The sequence below is a fragment of the Magallana gigas genome, chromosome 2 (genome assembly GCF_963853765.1).
Source record: "Magallana gigas chromosome 2, xbMagGiga1.1, whole genome shotgun sequence".
In the NCBI taxonomy this organism is placed as follows: domain Eukaryota; kingdom Metazoa; phylum Mollusca; class Bivalvia; order Ostreida; family Ostreidae; genus Magallana; species Magallana gigas.
Window position 1 is genome coordinate 42,404,152 of NC_088854.1, and position 19,913 is coordinate 42,424,064.

General features: G+C 32.2%; 2 protein-coding genes across 5 annotated transcripts in view; one reads left to right on the top strand and one right to left on the bottom strand.

Annotated features, from left to right (window-relative positions):
- Positions 1 to 435: 435 nt before the first annotated feature.
- On the bottom strand, positions 436 to 12,315 carry LOC105335846 (DNA primase small subunit). Its single transcript, XM_011439970.3, has 13 exons — positions 12,158 to 12,315; positions 7,089 to 7,246; positions 6,367 to 6,473; positions 5,822 to 5,895; positions 4,132 to 4,268; positions 3,780 to 3,841; positions 3,582 to 3,694; positions 3,191 to 3,294; positions 2,822 to 2,960; positions 2,606 to 2,675; positions 1,324 to 1,382; positions 784 to 888; positions 436 to 539 (listed from the first exon to the last, which is right to left on the bottom strand). The coding sequence occupies exons 1-13, from the start codon at positions 12,267 to 12,269 to the stop codon at positions 520 to 522; spliced, it is 1,260 nt and encodes a 419-aa protein (XP_011438272.3). The 5' UTR covers positions 12,270 to 12,315; the 3' UTR covers positions 436 to 519.
- Positions 12,316 to 12,472: 157 nt separating this feature from the next.
- LOC105335845 (inositol-trisphosphate 3-kinase homolog) overlaps positions 12,473 to 19,913 on the top strand; it is a 41,021-nt gene continuing 33,580 nt past the window's right edge. Inside the window, exons 1-3 of one of the 4 annotated variants that reach the window (XM_011439965.4) lie at positions 12,473 to 12,579; positions 17,513 to 17,579; positions 18,380 to 18,476. In XM_011439965.4, the coding sequence (XP_011438267.3) occupies positions 18,399 to 18,476 (78 nt within the window). In that variant the 5' untranslated portion in view covers positions 12,473 to 12,579; positions 17,513 to 17,579; positions 18,380 to 18,398. Of the gene's footprint in view, positions 12,580 to 12,748; positions 12,837 to 13,834; positions 13,855 to 17,512; positions 17,580 to 18,379; positions 18,477 to 19,913 lie in introns of those variants that run through there. The other 3 variants (XM_011439966.4, XM_066076716.1, XM_034445177.2) reach the window with 3 other exon arrangements.

Here is a 19,913-nt window from a genome sequence, read left to right on the forward strand (position 1 = left end):
GACAACAATGCCGACAAGACAGACAAAGGTCAAATTTGGATCAGAAAAAAAATCACATGCTCAGGTGAGCTAAAATTCTAGTTCCATGCGCTAACAGTTTGTTTACTAAGTTATTCTTTCTGTTAGCTAAATATTACCTTGACCTAAAACTGAGAAACCTAGGTCACAGCAACAAATCTTCACCTCTAATAACATTTATGCAAAATGTTGTTGAATTAGAGACAATGACTCCTCATATTGCATTTCCTCCAAAGGAAGTATTGTTTATATAAACAGTTGTTAACAATACTCTGGCAATTTTTCCTATGCTCAAAGATGTATCACCCTGTGAAAATAATCTCTTTGGTATGGCAATGAAAATAATCTCTTTAGTATGGCAAATGATAATCATATGACATGAATAACGTGTAATGACACAATTACAAATAAGCCAAATTCAACAGATTATCATGTTTTTATTGGCGCATGTCCTCGATTCAAATAAAAATAAATAAACAAATAAGTCTTCATCTTTTGTTTCTAAAACTCCATGGTCATATCTGAAAATATAAGCAAAATTAACCATTTTTAATAAATACATCGGTGCATTAAATAATGAATTAGAGAATTAACGGTCAAATAAAAAGCATTTTGTGTGCGCATAATTTTAGCAATGTTTTACGGTTGATTTTTGACATGGCTCAAGTTGCGTAACTTTTTTGTATTAACCACTGGGCCAACACTGTGTTTTTAAGATTTGCTGATTGTTTTCTATTAATATCTATAAATATAATAAATACCAACCACTCTGTTCTATCATCTTCCCCTTTCCTTTCCATGTTTCTTCAAGTTTTTTCACAAATCGCTCAAAGACCTGAGTGCATTCTTTTAAAGATGTTTTGTTGAATTCTAGAAGGAAAAAAATCAAGCTACTTCCTTAATTAGTGTACCAAATTAAAGGCTGTGGATAAAATAACAAATTTAATTTAGGATAAACAGCATTTTCTGAAATTATTAAGTGGGATTTTGATTCCCAGTAGGTTATTACCAAGCACACTTAATACTTTAAACCATGAAAATAACACAAAATGTTGCATTATTTGTACTAATTTCCTTATGCTTACTTCAAATGAAAAATTTCTTTCCTGTTCTTACTTCATTTAAATAAATTTCATGCATTTAATTATGTAGTAAATTAATAAAACCTCATATAAATATTGGTAATTTTTATTTATTATTTAATCTCACTTTATAATACCTTTGAGAACTAAATTTTCAAAAATGATCACATACAAATTCATTTCAATTTCATTAGTTATTGATAAATCTATTAAATAGCATTACCTTTAGTTTTCTTGTTAGAATCTTCTTTCTCCACAGAATTAAGTTCCTCTAATATGTCACTGAAAAAAAATGAAAAATTTAAATGCTACATACCAAAGAAGCATTTGTTGGAAGCAATAGACTGCAATTTGACATAATAGGGGATAGAACCCATAGTAACACTATTTCAATGTGTATAGCTGCAGGTCCGAGCTCCCAGTCTGAAAAAATTCTGATGGACGACTTGAAAGCTTAAGTTCTGCAGGTATTAACAAGTTAAAATTCATGGAGCACAAAAAAATTGCTCCAGTTTTGGACTGATAAATCTTATTTCTGAACACATTCTGTACAAATATTTGATTCATCACTTCACTTGCCTCTGAGGTTCCCCACCAGCCCTGCAAAGTGAAGTGGTGGAGTTTGTTTACATGCAAAAATGGTGACTCTCAATCTGCACATGAATTCAACACACTGTATTTTCTATGGTTGGTAAGCATGTTTAAGAGAATGTCTGAGGCAAGTAAAGTTACAATTATAGCAGTAAATTTCGTGAAGAATTCAATGGTACTGACTTTTTCCACTGAATTTGTAAAAATGTTTATTATCAATGAAGACAAACTTTCTCATTTCCTGCACCTAAAGGTAGAAAATTAATTGAATTTTATGGATTCGATAACTATCCAATGAATTATCATATAAACTAGGTTGAACAGTTCACCCTTTACAGCTTATAAAGGGTAAACTGGCCATACCAAGTGTTTATTCATATATAATACCTTCATATATATATATATATATCTATATCTATATATATATATATATATATATATATAGATATATATATTGGAAAGCTAATAATTAAGGTCATTCCAATAACAAGTGAAAAGCTGTCAATGTGACAGAAAACCGGGTTTTCTTTTATGTGAACTGTATCCATAATCCATGTCAACCCTGAATTGATAAACACTGCCTACCGTATCCAGAGAAATGGAGTACCCATATGCAATATTTTGTAATTTTTTTTTACTAAGTTCAAAAGCTGGTATTTTTTTCATAAATTATCTTAAATCAAAATCCTAGCAATATGCATATCTCTGATATATGTACAATTGATCTGCAAAAGAACAACTTCCTATCTTGAAAATGTGTAGGAGGAGTTATCCGTACAATGAGGGTACCCTTTTGGCAGCCACCCGCCCGCCATTTCACCATTTCAATAACAGAATTTTTCTGTTGGAAAACCCGGTTAAAAGTACTCATTTTTAAACAAGATTTACACAATCTAATGCATTTACAAGTATACCTTATTGTGGGGACAGCCATTGGGTCAAATTCATCAATTTTCTTGGGATCTATTGGAACACAAACTCTACCTGCACACATAAAATATCTAATATGTCAAATCCAGACTAATAAACAGCTATCAATGAATTCCAACACATGCTTTGTATGCTTGTAAATTTAATCCGAAAAAAAAAAACCCACAACAAAAATAATGATAAAAAGGGCCTATTGTGACCTGTTTTGGGATGAACACAGAATGGACTTTTCAGGAGATGGTTAACTCCCTTGCTGACATTCACATCTAGTCGGGGGTAGCAGTACTGTAACATGATCTCTTCCAATACATATTTGCTGCCTTTGTAATTAGCTTCACTCTAAAAAAGTAAAAGAAATGTTTCATTTAAAGTATTATCTAGGACTTCTGATAAATCAGAAGATTGCGATGTGTGAATTAATTGCAAGCAAACTCACAATTTTCAATAAAAGTTAAAACATATAAATAGTTGAAGATAATACATAAACATTTGAATTTTTACTCATTCTGATAGAAAAGCAGTTGCATTGGTATCATTGGTATAAACCATTTTGTTTTGCGTGAAATTACCTTTTTTGTCTCTACATGTTTTCTCAGTACAGCCCATGCCGTCTTAGAAGTATTTTCTTCATATTCTTTACTAGTAAAGTTCTTCTCTAACTCAGTTCTTAATGGTAAGTAAGTTAAGAAGAATGGTGCTTCTTAGAAAATTGCAGTACTGGTACATGTAAGATATGTAAACATTCCTTTTGTATCAACTGAATTCTTAGATCTGAACTGAGATTGAAGTTGCCAATTTAGGAAACTTTCTTTGCTAACTTGAAATATTCAATACCTGTTACATTTTCTTATATAGAAAGTCTTTAATTTCTTTTGTTTTGTACTTATACAAGCTCTTGTGATACAATCTTTGATATGCTGTGAGAACCATCTTAAAAACAAGCATTTATGAAAAGGATATTTTCATCTGTAATTAGTGACAGGACTTTTTTATGATTTTCCTCGTCCCCTAAGAAGTCCTGCTTCTTTACAGCATAATCATAAAACCTTGCCTTGACTATTTCCAAGGATTGGCTGCAATCAAAAAAGAAAGAAATACAGCTAAAGGGACCATACTCTGTATGCAATTCAGACGTCAAATTGGAGTATTTATTCATACCTGATAAAGGGATGAAGCCTTGTGGTATCCAAACTAATTTTCTTGTTCTGATGTTCCCCACCCTGTTCAAAGAAGGTACATAAATCATTAACAGGTTTGATCAAGATGTGATGCTAGAGTGCTGCAATTTAGTACACCAACTTTTGTTTACTCTTTGTTTCTTCAACAAAATGGTTTGCTTTCACTTTGATTTATGCTTCATTGGATTATGTTAAATGCCATTAGAGTAAATGCATGTTGCTGTGGTTTGTGGTGACAATTTTAGAACCAAAAGATTTTCCAAAATATTTCTACCATGATATTAACAGTTAATGTACAAATTCTGAATTTCCCCAAAACTGAATTATACTACCTTGACCAGACTGAGATATTCTGCCACTGCTGTGCGTCCATTTTGGGATAGCTTTCTTGCCGTTTCATCACATACCCAGCAATGGACACCACGTCTCCCCGAGTACACCCACAGTCTGTGCTCAAATCCAAAGTCCTCTAGAAACATTCAACAATGCTCAATGTAGATCCATTTAAAAAGTACACTTTTGCTTAATTCCCATAACATTTTTCTTTCAAATTATGTATCACATAGAAATGGAAAATCAAAATTTACAGTATTATGGTGGATACACCTTAATATAGTTTATCAGATCAGCAAAAAATTCCTTGATTATGATAGACAGCATGATGCAGAAGAAGTACCTTGTATACAAGTCAAAAAAAAATAATGCAATTTTGGATAAAAAATAATGAAATTAAAAAATCTAATTTAGTTAAAAATGACAAAAAACCAGGCATTTTCAAACTCATGATCTGCAGTGCACAAGCCTGATACTTTAACCACTGAGCTATGATGATATACAAACCAAACTGATCAATACAAAAATTATTTAAAAAAAAAAAATTCAATCCCCATCTTATGATTTAGTACATGTATCTCAAAAAGTATGATTTTTGATTTAATGAGGTACTTTAAAATTACAGTATTATCCCCAATTAGTGCCTGAAGCACTTTAAAAATTGCAGAGAGAGGGCTGTTATTTGGCAATTGTATTCAAAATATTTTCTGTGATATGTTTTGGTCAAGAACGTTAAAAAAAATTTGAATTCAGAAAACTCTTTAATGATTGTTATATTTTCCTTCACAATAAAATAATCCACTCTTCATATTCATTTATTTATTACCACTAAAAACAACCCCAAATTTTGGATCAAAAGACAACTGGTAGGTCACTTTTACTTTCAGGAAATATTCACCCATAATTTTTTCAAAAGAATTCTCATTTATCTTTTGACTTTCATTTGTTTTTAAATTCTAGACAAATGCTTTTACTTTATTAACAAATTACCCTACTTCCAATGTTTGTTTTTACTTTCATTTTATAATGGCCGACTTTTGATTTGTTTCCTGGGAACATAACGGGAAAGAAAAACAGACAATTAAATGATTTAGATTTGTGGCGACTAGAAATATTATGTATTATGACGAATATTTTTTACCAGCAACACTCAATAAAAGCCAAAAACTTGATTAGGTACAGTACTGATCAGACCCAACCTAACACCAGAGGAGACCCCGTTTACATTCAGGATTTACTTGGGGTTATCTCTGGGTCTGCTTTTTGAAAATTGGTGTCTAGTCTGGTTTGATTTGCTTTTTGGGTCCACTTTATACGCTCTGAAGTGTGAAGCAGACCCGTCTTAAATCTTACAATCTCACTGCCTGTAATTCCTGCCCCTTGTATATTCCAAATACACGTCACATCTGCTTGTGATCAGGGGTTACTTTCTGTGTCTACTCTGGGTTTACCTGTACTTTCGATTAACTCTGGGTCTGCTCTAGTAAATCCAGAGTAAACCCCGAATGTAAACCAAGGGTTTAGTTGGGGTCTACTTTCAGTTAGGTTGGGTCTGATTGGTACTGTAATAAAAGGGGGGCCTTATTTTCTGATATTTGAAAGCTAGAAGGGACGCTTATTGGAGCAGGGGCGCGTATTAGGGATACTATCAAAAGTAATATTACAATGTTTTCTAGATTCAAAACTTGCCTTCTAAAGCGCGATCCAAAATTTTGACTGCAATCTGCATCAAAGGCCAACATTTCTCACAAATATCTGCTCCCCTAAAATTTAGACAAAATAATAAATCAAATACATAAAGATCTGGAAATTTCCGCAAGGGATAATATACCTTTAATACACAGAAATAAAGAATTTCAATATATAATCACCTGTGAATTGGCTAACTTGTCTTTATATATAAAATATATGTCAGGTCTTAAAGAAAATATTCAGATTGTAAAAACATACTTTCTGTACATGAATTATCAAATACCAGTTCACAAAATTCATAACTGCAGAAATTATATCTTTTATATATAAGGTCCAAATTTTGATTTGTTTGGAAGGATTTGGAAGCGTAGCAGTAATATTAAATTATGGCTTTCTGTGTGGTAAATGAGTTGAAAACTAAAACATGTGACGACATATATTCAAATGATTTTAATTAAGATTTAAAAAAAAAAAGAATCAATAGATGTATGAGCTTCTGAAATCCACAATGAAAAGTTGAATTTATGACTATATATACTAACGAACAACATGTCCGCACATCATCATAATCCGTCATGTCAATATCAAACACCAGCTCCTTCTCTTGAGCCTGGAAGGCAGCAGCTTTCACTGTCTTGTGATCTTTAGGCTAAAAAAAAGTGTACAGAAGCTGTGAAGTACATTCCATTTTTGTCTTTTTTTCATCAGGTAACATGTTAACATTTCTGGTTACATGTTAATGTTCCTTAAATTTAATTGTTGACAAAGTTGCTATAGGAAAGTCTTGCTCATCAAAAGAATTACACAAACTTATTAATATTAAAAACTCTACATCTTTATTTTTGGTTTGAATGACATTTAATACTAGTGGTTGAATAAAGATACAGTGATGTTAATTTTTATTTTAAATTTCAAATGACATTAATTTGTCATTAAATTTACAATATATATTTTTATAAATACAATATGATAGTGATTGGTTCAATGCTCCTTGTCTGGAACCAATCATATAACACATTTACAAAATAATAGTGATTAGTTTTATGCATTCTGTCTGGAACCAATCAGATATCATTATCTATTTCAAGCTAGACTAACTGTTAATAAAACAGCAAGGAACATATAACAACTCTATGATTGGACCATAACAACATCAGCTTTGACATTCTGAAAACAACTAATACATGTATTATAAGCTGAAAAATTCATCTTAATTTCATCTTTTCGTAATTAAGTTTCAAAATAACAAATTAAACATAGTTACTTTGTGAGAAAACACTGCACCAATGTCTATTTTGTATGGACATCTCTTCTGTATTTCCTTCTCCATTTCTTGCTGATCAGCAAAAGACTGGTACCTGATGTACACATCATCTTTCAGGGTGAAAGAAAACTCTCTGTTGGTGAAGTAAGATTTGGGAACTGCAATTAGAAACATGACAAGTTCTTGATTAAAATAAGTCTTAGAAAGAATAAGAAGCCCAGTTTTTCTATTTATTGTATCCATTTAGAGTTTTTACTCATATCCTTAAATTGACTTAGAAAAAACACATCATTGTGATGCTAGTCTGTAGAAGTTAATATCTGTATGGTGGAAGGTGGAAAAGTGAGCAAGCTAGCTCACATACCCCACGCTCCCACATTGCCTGACAATGCTAACATAAAAATAGCCATGTATTTCTAATTTCAACAACTATGTAAATTTTTAAGAAACTCCCACAAGAAAGATTGTAGTACAGTGCAAATTATAGCCAAACTTGAAAGTCCAAAAGGTGCAAAACATCAAGAAGGATAACTCAATCAGAATATTAATAAACATTGATAAATTATGTCACAATTCTACCATAGTTAATCAGGTCGGGTACACTACCTTATATGGATAGCATTATTTAACACGTGACAGTATTTTTGGCAAACAGATTCTCCAATCCAGTGAATGAGTTGCAATGCATGACGGTCTATAACGTGTTTACGATTCAACAAACGCACGTGGTATTTGTCTGTTTTATACACAATATTTAATTGCTTGCCGGAATGTTTGTACATCTTGATTTTTACTTTAGAAGGTAAAAAATTAAAGATTACGTACCATTAACTTTGTTCCATGCTCACATTAAAAAATACTGTTGTTTTAGTTGATTAATTGTTGCTTCAAAAATGATCAGTATCAAACGACTGACAAACATACGCATACAAGTACAAACATATTTTGATAAGAAAAAAACATCACATTTGTGTATTGGTGACTTTATCATTGTGCACTAGAAATAAATACGGTAACTGTACATTTTTTAACATACGTGAATGCTAGTAGCCACGGTAGTAGAAATGCACAAATATACAAACGCGGAAGCACAAGCTATATGCAACATAAAGTATTTTGTCCGTTAAGCATTCTGATGAATGTCCCTGAAGAAAATATCAACGCATGGTTCCACTAATGTTGTCCCAAATGTGGGGTATCACGTGAAAAAAAAACAGTACTCACTGCTTTTAATTCAATAGGACGTACCTCTCTTTTGAACATTGACAATGGGGTATTTAAATAGGTTGATATAAGTCCTCATATGCAATATTTTTTAAATGTGAGCATAGAAATTGAAGTTCAGACATAATTGTCCATATTACTTTCATAAATTCTGAAAAATCATTCAAAATGAGTTTCCAAAGGACAATTCAAAATGGTATATATTTTCCATACGCTTTGTATACACTGAAACTTGTAGTAGCCCACAATGCCTTGCAACTCATTCACCTGATTGGTTTGTCGATAAGAGTAAACAGGTGCCTAATTTAGTATGCAAATTTATGCCGACGTCACAAAATATAGTGGTCTCGACCTGTTAATGCTGAGATCAAAGAGATACCATGGGTATTATTCTTATACCACGAACATCATCAGTAAATTATTAGATCAGAAACACATATCAACATCACACTGATCATGGGTGTACATATAACTACAAAACGTAAAACTCTTTATAAAAACCATGTCGACTTCATGTCTTAGTTCCAGTCAAATCAATGTGTATTGTGTCAATACAAATGTTTCGATATGATCTAGCTGTTCAGCAGTAAAGTGGAATTGTGCTGACAAACTGTCAAGTTCAAAAGGAGCATAACTTCCACAAAAATTACTGAATTTGGATTTTCTTAGAACATGCACACCTACATCCCATGTCCTTTATACATGTATTATTGTAATTAATGTGTTAAGAAGTTATTATATATAAAAGAGGATTTGCACTGAAAATAAAAAAGGACTGACTGACAGATAAAAAACATACCCTCTGAAACTTGTTGCTTGGGATAAATCTTACACTTTTTGGGTCAGGAATGTTAATATTCATCCCTGACTGGTATAGGACTAATAGGTTCATGATGCCTTTATCAGTCCAAAGAAGGCAGAGATCGAAGGCAAGTCCAATTTATAAATATTAAGCCAAGGTAACATTTTACCCTAGAACAGGAATGATGGGAAAAAAACACATTAATTCTAATTTTAATGAGTCTAAGACCAGGGTACTGTTATCATATAAAGGTGTGTGACCATCAGATTGGTTCAATCCAATACGTGGCCAGATAGCTCAGTTGGGAGAGCACCTGGCTGATTATAAATTTGGGGGGCCGGTTTGAATCCCAGTCAGGTCTGTCATTATTTCTCCCATCCTGTTACAGTTATATGTATGGGCACCTTCCAGTCTGCATACTGGACTATTTCGGCATATATATGGAACTCAAAGGCATCATAAGTTAATTAAACTAATTATCAATAGTTCAGTAAGACCCCACGTACTCACCAGATATCATTTATAATTATCCACAGGGACTCAACACGATCTAAATTCTTATTCTCCCTATAATTTAAGTACAGGTCTGATATAAAATGAAGATTGTGACGTCTCAGTCACCAGGTCCAGTACAATCTCCATATTTAGCTATATAGCTTGAATAAGCTTAATAGCTTTATTAAGCTAATTAGAGTAGCTTCATTTAGCTATTTTTCATACATTTTTCTTAAATGTGTATTTTTTTTAGTATGTATTAAAAAATCGCATTTTAGTGCAGTGATAGTTTTTAACTTTGAACTGTTCTGTAAACAATGCATGTAAAGATTACTCATGAATTTGTGTCTCCTTAAGAGACTTTGGACTTCAAGTTTTGGGGCAATTGATCCATTACCACACAGTTACTTCTTGAATGAAATATAAAGGAGGTCAGTTATGGTAAACAAGATAATTGATCAGGTCTAGGCAACCTCCGTTTTTGGAGGATAGCCCAATTTCAAGGTGGCTGCCAATTTTTACCATATATGGAAAGTTGCTTTGAATTGTGGGTGAAATTATCCTCCATTTTTGGAGGATATAATGGGTATATTTCATTGCCTTCATGCATATCTTTAATGGGAAAATGCAAGCACCACACCACATGGAAATTGAAGTTAAGGAAATAAACTAATGATTGTATGCGGCGATTTGAAATTCTATGTATAGTATTTTCAAAATATGCTTTGAAAGTATGTACTTCCTGTGCTCAGTTTCACAAATGACATAGACTATTTACAACTTTTTCGTTTAATAAAAATCACAAAATGGTGATGTTTATTCCTGATTCAAACATAATTGAATTAATTCACGTTTAGAGACACATAATGGATATCTTGATCTACTATATTGTACATGTACACAGTAAATGTGTGCATACCTTAGGAGCTTTGTAACTCTTATTCTTATTAATACACAGGTTATTTAGCATAATGTAAAATTAATCCGTTCACACAAAAAGACACTGTCAAATTTTATTACTCAAAATGATACCATTTATAAATATGAATTAAACTGAATTTTAAAAAAAATGTGAGAGTCTTCACATAAAATATTTTTCTTTAAAATCAGCCCTGCAATAATTCAAACTTTAATATTTATTTAATATATCATTAAATATAATTATTGACAACTAAATAAGGTGTTTTTTTAATTGTCTACTTATTATAGTTTATGTCCCTTTGTAAAAACAGAGTTAATTGCCCTTCAACTGAAAAGATCCACCAGGGGGCTCAAGTAGCTGCAGGACTGTAGCTCCCGGTCTGAAAAAATTCGGATGGACGACCTGGGAGCTACAGTGCCTCCCATAGTAAAAAACTGCAATTTACGGCGCACAAAAAAATGCGCTAGTTTTGGACTGATTAATCTCATTTACGAACACATTTTATACAAATCTTTGATCCCAAAAAATTCCTCGGACATTTTACTACAGATATCGTCACTTCACTTACTTCTGATAGTCTTTTAAACACCATCACCAGCCCTGTAAATTAAAGAGGTGAAAGTTTGTTTACATTTAAAAATGGCGACTCTCGATCTCGACGTAAATTAGCATCCTTCTTTTTCCGAGGTCGGTTATCATGTTTTAGAGAAAATCTGAGGCAAGTGAAGTGACGATATCAGTAGTAAATTCGCTGAAGAATTTAATGGTACTAATTATTTTTACAGAATTTGTGTGAAAATAAGGTTAATAAGTCCAAAACTAGCGCAATTTTTTGTGCGCCGTAAATTGCAGTTTTTTACTATGGGAGGCACTGTAGCTCCCAGGTCGTCCATCCGAATTTTTTCAGACCGGGAGCTACAGTCCTGCAGCTAGGGGCTCAAGCATCTATCCTCCAATTCTGGAGGATAAAATCTATCCTCCAAAAACGGAGGTTGCCTAGACCTGTTGATTGGTTATAATTCAGCACAATGAGAAGAAATCATACTTATCCAGTACACCTCATTGCACACAAAGTGCTGGACAGTTACCCAAACAATGGAAATTTATTGTTTGCTTAAAAGTTTTTAAAAGCTGCATTTAAAACAATATTTAATTCTGGTTAAGTTTTTAATGGTCAATGGTGCAAATATGAGAAGCAAGTTAATTGCGATTTTTAGTCTATTTCTTGTTATAAATATTTTCTTCAAAAACCTAACATACATAGCTTTATCAAGCTATTTTGAATAGCTTAATAAAGCTATATAGCTTTTTCCAGTTATATAGCTAAATCAAGAGATTGTACTGGACCTGGTCATATGAACCACAGGCCTCTGAATTTCTCTCAATAAGCTGTTAAATGTATAGAAAAAAAGAGAGATATATACCATATATATGAATTTCTACCAATAAGCTGTTAAATGTATGGAAAGAGAGAGATATATACCCTATATTGATAGGGTATATATATCTCTCTCTCTCTTCCCATACATTTCACAGCTTATTGAGAGAAATTCAGAGGCCTGTGCATGAACTGTATCTTCTATAAATCAAAATAAAGTATAATTATTGCCAGTATATTTTTTTTACCTCCTCCGTAGTTTAACCAACGATAGTAAAGCCCATATGGAAACAATTTTTTGTAGTAAATGGGAAGTAGATCTGGAAGAGAAGCCGCATCGTATGTCGATTTCTCTGTCATTTTCAATGGTTATTTGTTGTCGAAATTTGGCGCTAAAAACCAATCTTATATAACTCATATTTGGTTGTCGTAAATTTTATAAAACATGATCATATCTAAGAAAAAAACTATTTAATACCAATTTTACAGTTTCAAGACTTGTTAAACAAACAAAATATTTTTTTCGATTATTTAACTGTATATTTTGAAAAATGTATATAACGACAACCAAAAACTGTTCTCAACTGTAAACAGACGAAGTCTTTTATGAAAAAAGTTTTACCATCGAGGAAAGTTGAGTTCAGTCGACACAAAACGATACAAGAATAAGGTATTAGCGAATAACGATCAATATGGTCAAGTTATTTCCATTTTGTATATTTTTATACTGCAGTAGGCCTATATACGGATTGTCACGAAAAGCAACATGGGGGGGGGGGTACGGTTGAGTGACCGATTGTATCCTGGAACAGCATGTCCTTCTGAAAAGCTCTGTTGCAATAGGGAAATAATTAAACCGAGACCATGTTAATCTGTGTTTGATTATATAACATCAAGGTTTGGATGCATTCTAATGCAGAGACCCTGGTAAGATAAATTTTAACATACTGAATTATGATAATGATGATACACAATTTATTCAATGGAAGGAAATCTATTCAATTAATGTGAAAAAAAACTTACTCTTGTCACACCCTTTCAATATTTTGCAGTTCTAAAAGTGAATAGTTTCAAATTATGTGTCGTGTCCCATTCAGTCCTGTCAACGTTCTGGCTGAATTTAGTAAACATTTAGCATAAACTGTGGCTACCTTGTCCCTTAGCTAACAGCCTTATACTATCAGGAGTTACATTACCCAAATGAATTGAATGAAATATTGTTGAAATTAAGTTATTATATTCATATGAATAACTGTCACGACAAAAACATGATCATAAAGCTTAAAAATTTATTTTTTTTCATTGAAAGTAATATTAACATAACCCCCTTGCCATTTAAAAGCTTGATTATAATATGAAATGTGTCTGCATGCATCATAATAATGAATAATATTCATAAACAAATCCTACATATATATATTCATTAGAAATATTTGCAGCCTGTTTTGCATTCTACTTCCACAAAACCTGTGGTTTGTGACAATGTAAGAAATAAATTCATTTGCTTTTATTGTTGAAATGTTTGTGTGCTGGTATTCATGTGTAAATTACATGTACTATATTAGTTCACCAGTTTTGTAGACAAATGTAAAAAATATTCTGTTGGCTTTGAAACAAAATCTTTATAATTTGCATATTTATGATTGAAATGAATCTGTTGGTATTATGATACAGCTACTGTTTAGACTACCTGACTGAATACACAATAAATGAATAAACTTTAAGGCACTTTATTGCACTGAATACAATATAAACTAAATCAGAATTGGTTAATTTTGATAAATCCATACTTATAATTAAATCAAATAGATATATATAAGTTTACATGGAATGTATGCAACGTCAGTTTCATTTTTGTACCACTTTGGTTTCTAACAAGATGTGTTTTTCCACTTACATAGATTCAATTGTTTGTTATGAGTGCTGAAACAACTGATATACTAAAGTAAGTTTGCAAGTACTTGTTTATTTATGACACATGAATTTTGAGGAATTGTATGAAGTATCTTGATGTCAATTATATTAAAGTGCTCCTGCTATGTACATGTTAACAACTCAAAGACTTCAAGGGGTTAATTAATGTAAATAAGAATCTAGGTACAAGTGAAAGATCAAAATGGTTTATGAAAATATTGAGAATCATCAGGTAGGGATGATATCAGATAAGACTTCTCTGTTTTGTGTAATTTATATTTTTTGAAATGCCCAAAGGCAGAAATTTTAGAAGGATTGATCAATTGGTTTCAAATATTGCCTTTAAAAACAAAATACTAGTATTTTAATTACGGTAATATTTGGGACCTTCATGACATAGTACGTGTATCTCGATATCCTTTATGACATTACTAAGAGACTATTTTATTTATTCTTCAAGTCTCCATGCCATGACATCATGATTATAGTTATTATTTTGTAGAATTAAAACACCCTGTTTATGACATACTGAATTTGACTTTAAAAAGTACCGGTACTACATACTGTGGAATTATCATTGTTCATGGAGGACCAATGTTCGTGGCTTTTGTGGGTAACCCTTGCCCACGAATTTACATCCCCACAAACGTATAAACATTACAAGCATAATTTTGTTTGATATTCATTAAAATTGTTCCAAATACACTACCAACGAAATTATGTCCATACGAGTGAGGACATTTTGGCTACCCACGAACATTGACCCCCCACGAATAAAAATGATTCAATGGTATAGTCTTAAAGAGTAATCATATACCAATTATACTGGGCAAACAAGTCAAGTGATTAAGTAGCTGTATTTGCTGTTGCAAATTGATGAACAGATTTATTTTCTTAAATAAGACCTATGAGATATCCTGAGGGTCTAAATAGATTTTGTTGGCTAATGAACTTTTCTGCAGTGATTTCTTAACCCAATGTCATAATGTGTCTAATTTTAGATAGATAAGAAAAAAAACCTATGAACAGCTTTAACATAGTTGTTTATGTGTATCTTTAAAACCAGAGACATAAATAACAGAGATTAGCAGCTGATCGAAATCTCGCGAAATCCTGTGGTCCCTATTGTAAAGTGTTCCCAGTTTAAATCAGGATATCTTTCTAATAAACAATTATATCGAAATATAAACAGCTAAAACCTATTACCAAAACATTCAAAATATTAATATATTTTCATGAGTTTATGTCATATAAACAATATTAAAAGAGGAGTTATAAGAGGCAGTTGGCTACCGGTCGTCCGAGATTTCGCCGATGTTTTACAGCTGGCCAATATATTTTCTATATATTAATCTTATTTTTCAATTTTTTGTTTCAAAAATGTTTAAAACCTATACACACTTTTCATTAAAACAATATACTTTTGGTTTAAGATCATTATCTCGGTTCACTAAAATGTAGCTCTCAAAGTAAGGTTGGTCCCGTACCATTTTTCAACAGCAAAATACACTAATGGCGGAGTTACCAATCTCTGTTATTTATGTGTCTGTTAAAACCAAGGAAATGGAAACTCACTTGAACCAAGGAATGGAAATGGAATTGAAGTTTGGGATGTCATGGTAGCTTATGTATGCATTGATGCACAATATCTTTGTCAATGAATGGAAGTTCATCAAATGCTTAATAGAATATAATAAGTTAGTATGTTCATGTTGATTCAACTTTATATATTGAAATGGATGCAGTCAAGCTGAATTTCAAATCTCAGATAAACTTATCCATTCATATGCCTAAAGGCACACCTTGGCATAATGTTTGTACATTTCACAGTTAATATATTTAGGTTCATGATTCTACACAATGTGTGCACATAAATAGAGGAAACATATAAAATGAAACACCTTGTAAAGTAGAATTGTATCTGAGCAGAATATTTGGTTTGACAAATATGGTCTGTCAACCTAAAAAAAAAAAAATTTTAAGAACCACAGTTATACAGCATTATGAATATAAAGATTTATAAATACCTTATAGTTGTCTAATAAAAGTTACAGTTTTAGTTCAGTGTGAGGCAAATAGAAAATACATGAACAACTGAGGTGATTATAATATAGATTTTTTTCAGTAACAGTTGTGAATACGAAATTTTGATATACATGTATCAATGATAATGGAATCGGAGAAGTTGTATATCAATATATAATGCTTTTAGGATAACGTGGAAAATGTTTGATAGCTTGTTGATGGCAATTAAGTTACTAACTGTTCTATGAAATCGTGAGGTGGATGCCTTGTAATTTAATGTTTCTAAATTGGGACTATAAATTTATTTACTCTTTATGTGACAAATGCCTAAAACAAAGAAGTCTTAATGCGTAGTCTCAATTTAACTATAACTAATTGTACTGATTTTTCTTGACTCTCTAGTTTTGATTGGAATTTCTTTGATGCTTGTTTACCTAAAGTCAAGAAGGAGCTTTTAACTTGTTTATACTAGTGCGATAACTTCATATCTCCAAATGGATTTATTTTACTACAGAATGATTAAGTTGTAGTGAAAGTATCTGTTTTCATTTTCATTACCGGGTAATAGTAATACATGTACATGATTGTGGTTATTGCCTAATAGTGAACTGGGTTTTTTTTTTTTAACAAAAAATGTATATACGGGTAATTTTTACTCAACGAAGCTTAAAATAATCATCTCTAAATGACCAATCATGCTGTTAAAAGAATTTTTTAAGTTTGATTCTTTGAAATCAAATTAATAGGCAGTTAAATATATTGTAGAATTAAAGATATAATATGTATAGAAATGACAAAATTCTTTGAATTAGGAATGAACAAAAAATCACAATGAAAACATTTGATGATGATAAGCAGAATCTTTTATTGATCGAGGCTGGATGGTCAACAAATTAATCATAAATTAGATTTTTTAAATTTGGGTTTTTTCTATGATTTAATTTAGAGCTCTTCATCTCCAGAAGTTCAATACATGCTAAAAATGGCCACGACCATTGAGCACTCTTAATATGTTTATGAAAGTTTATAATAAACTTCCTAGGAAAACAGAAAGAAACTTACTGACATGCAGTAAATTTGGTAAACTTGATTGGTCATAAAACTTTTCGATAAAAGTTGTATGTGTACAGTAAAACATGCTTATAACGAAGTACCAGGGACGGGCGATTTTGCTTCGTTATAAGCGTAATTCATTATATCCCTCAAGTTTACAACACATAATAAAGTCACAGGGAATGAAAATTTGCTGCAAGGGTCAATTCATTACAAACATGTTCGCTGTAACCATGCATGTTTTACTGTATCTCCCCCTGAATTTTAAAACCATACCCCAGCTTTCTGGTGATAAAGCCAGGCAATGGCAACACTGCATAGCAATGGGTGATACATGTATTTCCAATGAAATATTGATATCAGCTAAGTGCAAAAAAATATTTTCTTTTAGTAAAAATTCCTCTGAAAAGGGAAAGAAACTAAGCAAAAATATTGTGAAAAGTTAAAGTAATTTGTAATTTTTTTTTTAGGTACAATATGACGTATTTACATTCATTTTCTGTTTGATCTTTTTACCACTTATGTCACCCATTATATGGCTGAATGAATCAGAGATGCCAGTATATTAATAGAATTTTGCTGTTTTATAATGCAATTTTTGAATGTTTCAGGTATTCAAGCATGATTGGAAATCAAGTGCATTATGTGATAGAACTCTAAATGAAATAAATGTTATTGGTAAGTACCGGTATAGAATGTCATAAAAAACATTAGATAAATCTGCTATACAGGAAGTTCCTCTTTGTTTTGAAAGCTCTTCCTAATTTCCAATTGCTCAGTGGATTGGTTTATTTCAGAAATGGAACGTTGTTGGATATTATTTTTAGTCTCTAATGATAATCATAAATTGTTTATCTTACAAGAGGCGTGTCAATACAAAAATGTTATGTATAAATAGACCACAGTACATATGTGTTAAAAATATCCACTTGTATTTGGTTGTATAAATGGAGGGTCAGATTGCAAGTCTTTTTTTGATACTTTAAAATCACTAGTTTACCTACAAAGTTTGAGATTTTGTAGCTTCAGAGAAAAATCAATATTTTACCATTTGTTATAAAACACGCTATATTCGTGAGCTTTAAGGTTCTTGATTAAAATGGCCAACAGATATAACATGCATGCAGTTTTAATATAAGTGTTGGCGGAGCCTGCACTTAATTAAAGCAATTTTTTTTATCTATTATTGGGCATATATTACTTTGAAACATACTCTGGAGCTAGAGCAGTACAAATTTCATGTGTCTTTTCTAAATTGCTGGAAAAACCAACAGAGAAATTGTTTCAAAAGGTGCATTTATGATTGTAAGTTGAGATGAAAAAAGTTTGTGAACTGATATGTCACAGTTTTATTTATGGCGTAGGGGGTCAATTTTCACAGGGTTTGTTCATAGGATCAGTGACATGGAATATCGTACTTTATTCCCATTGTATTACATTACTTATAATTAAAGCCCCTGTTTTATTTTATTTTTCAGACATTACTTTGGAGATGACATGACTACAGACAGCCTAGTTAATGGATTCCCCCCTCCTCCTCTGCCTGAGGATGAGGAACAGCCAGAACTATTACAGGTAAAAAAAATATATTTTCATACTGTAGGATCGAACTATTATAGAGTAAGAAACTCTCGCAGCAGATACAGAACTTTTACAGGAAGGATAATATTTAAGTTACTATACTTCTGGTAGGGAACTACCATTGGGTAAGGAGAAGTTACTATACTCCTGATAGGGAATTTTTTTTTTAACTATCATTGGGTATGGAGAAGTTACTATACTCCTGATAGGGAACTAGCATTGGGTAACAAGAAGTTACTATAATCCTGGTGGGGAACTATCATTGGGTAAGGAGAAGTTACTATACTTCTTGTAGGGAACTATCATTGGGTAAGGAGAAGTTACTATACTTCTGATAGGGAACTATCATTGGGTATGGAGAAGTTACTATAATCCTGGTGGGGAACTATCATTGAGTAAGGAAAAGTTACTATACTTCTTGTAGGGAACTATCATTGGGTAAAGAGAAGTTACTATACTTCTGATGGGGAACTATTGTTGGGTAAGGAGAAGTTACTATAATAATACTTCTTGTAGGGAACTATCATTTGGTAAGGAGAAGTTACTATACTCCTGATAGGGAACTATCATTGGGTAAGGAGAAGTTACTATACATCTGGTGGGGAACTATCATTGGGTAAGGAGAAGTTACTATACTTCTGATAAGGAACTATCATTGGGTAAGGAGAAGTTACTATACTCCTGATAGGGAACTATCGTTGGGAAAGGAGAAGTTACTATACTCCTGATGGGGAACTATCATTGGGTAAGGAGAAGTTACTATACTCCTGATAGGAAACTATCATTGGGTATGGAGAAGTTACTATACTTCTGATAGGGAACTATCGTTGGGAAAGGAGAAGTTACTATACTCCTGATAGGAAACTATCATTGGGTAAGGAGACGTTACTATACTCCTGATAGGGAACTATCATTGGGTATGGAGAAGTTACTATACTTCTGATAGGGAACTATCATTGGGTAAGGAGACGTTACTATACTCCTGATAGGGAACTACCATTGGGTATGGAGAAGTTACTATACTCCTGATAGGAAACTATCATTGGGTAAGGAGACGTTACTATACTCCTGATAGGGAACTACCATTGGGTATGGAGAAGTTACTATACTCCTGATAGGAAACTATCATTGGGTAAGGAGACGTTACTATACTCCTGATAGGGAACTACCATTGGGTATGGAGAAGTTACTATACTTCTAAAAGGGAACTATCGTTGGGAAAGGAGAAATTACTATGCTTCTGATAGCGAACTATCATTGAGTAAGGAGAAGTTACTATACTCCTGATAGGGAACTATCATTGAGTAAGGAGAAGCTACTATACTCCTTATAGGGACCTATCATTGAGTAAGGAGAAGTTACTATACTCCTGATAGCGAACTATCATTGGGTAATGAGAAGTTACTATACTCCTGTTAGCGAACTATCATT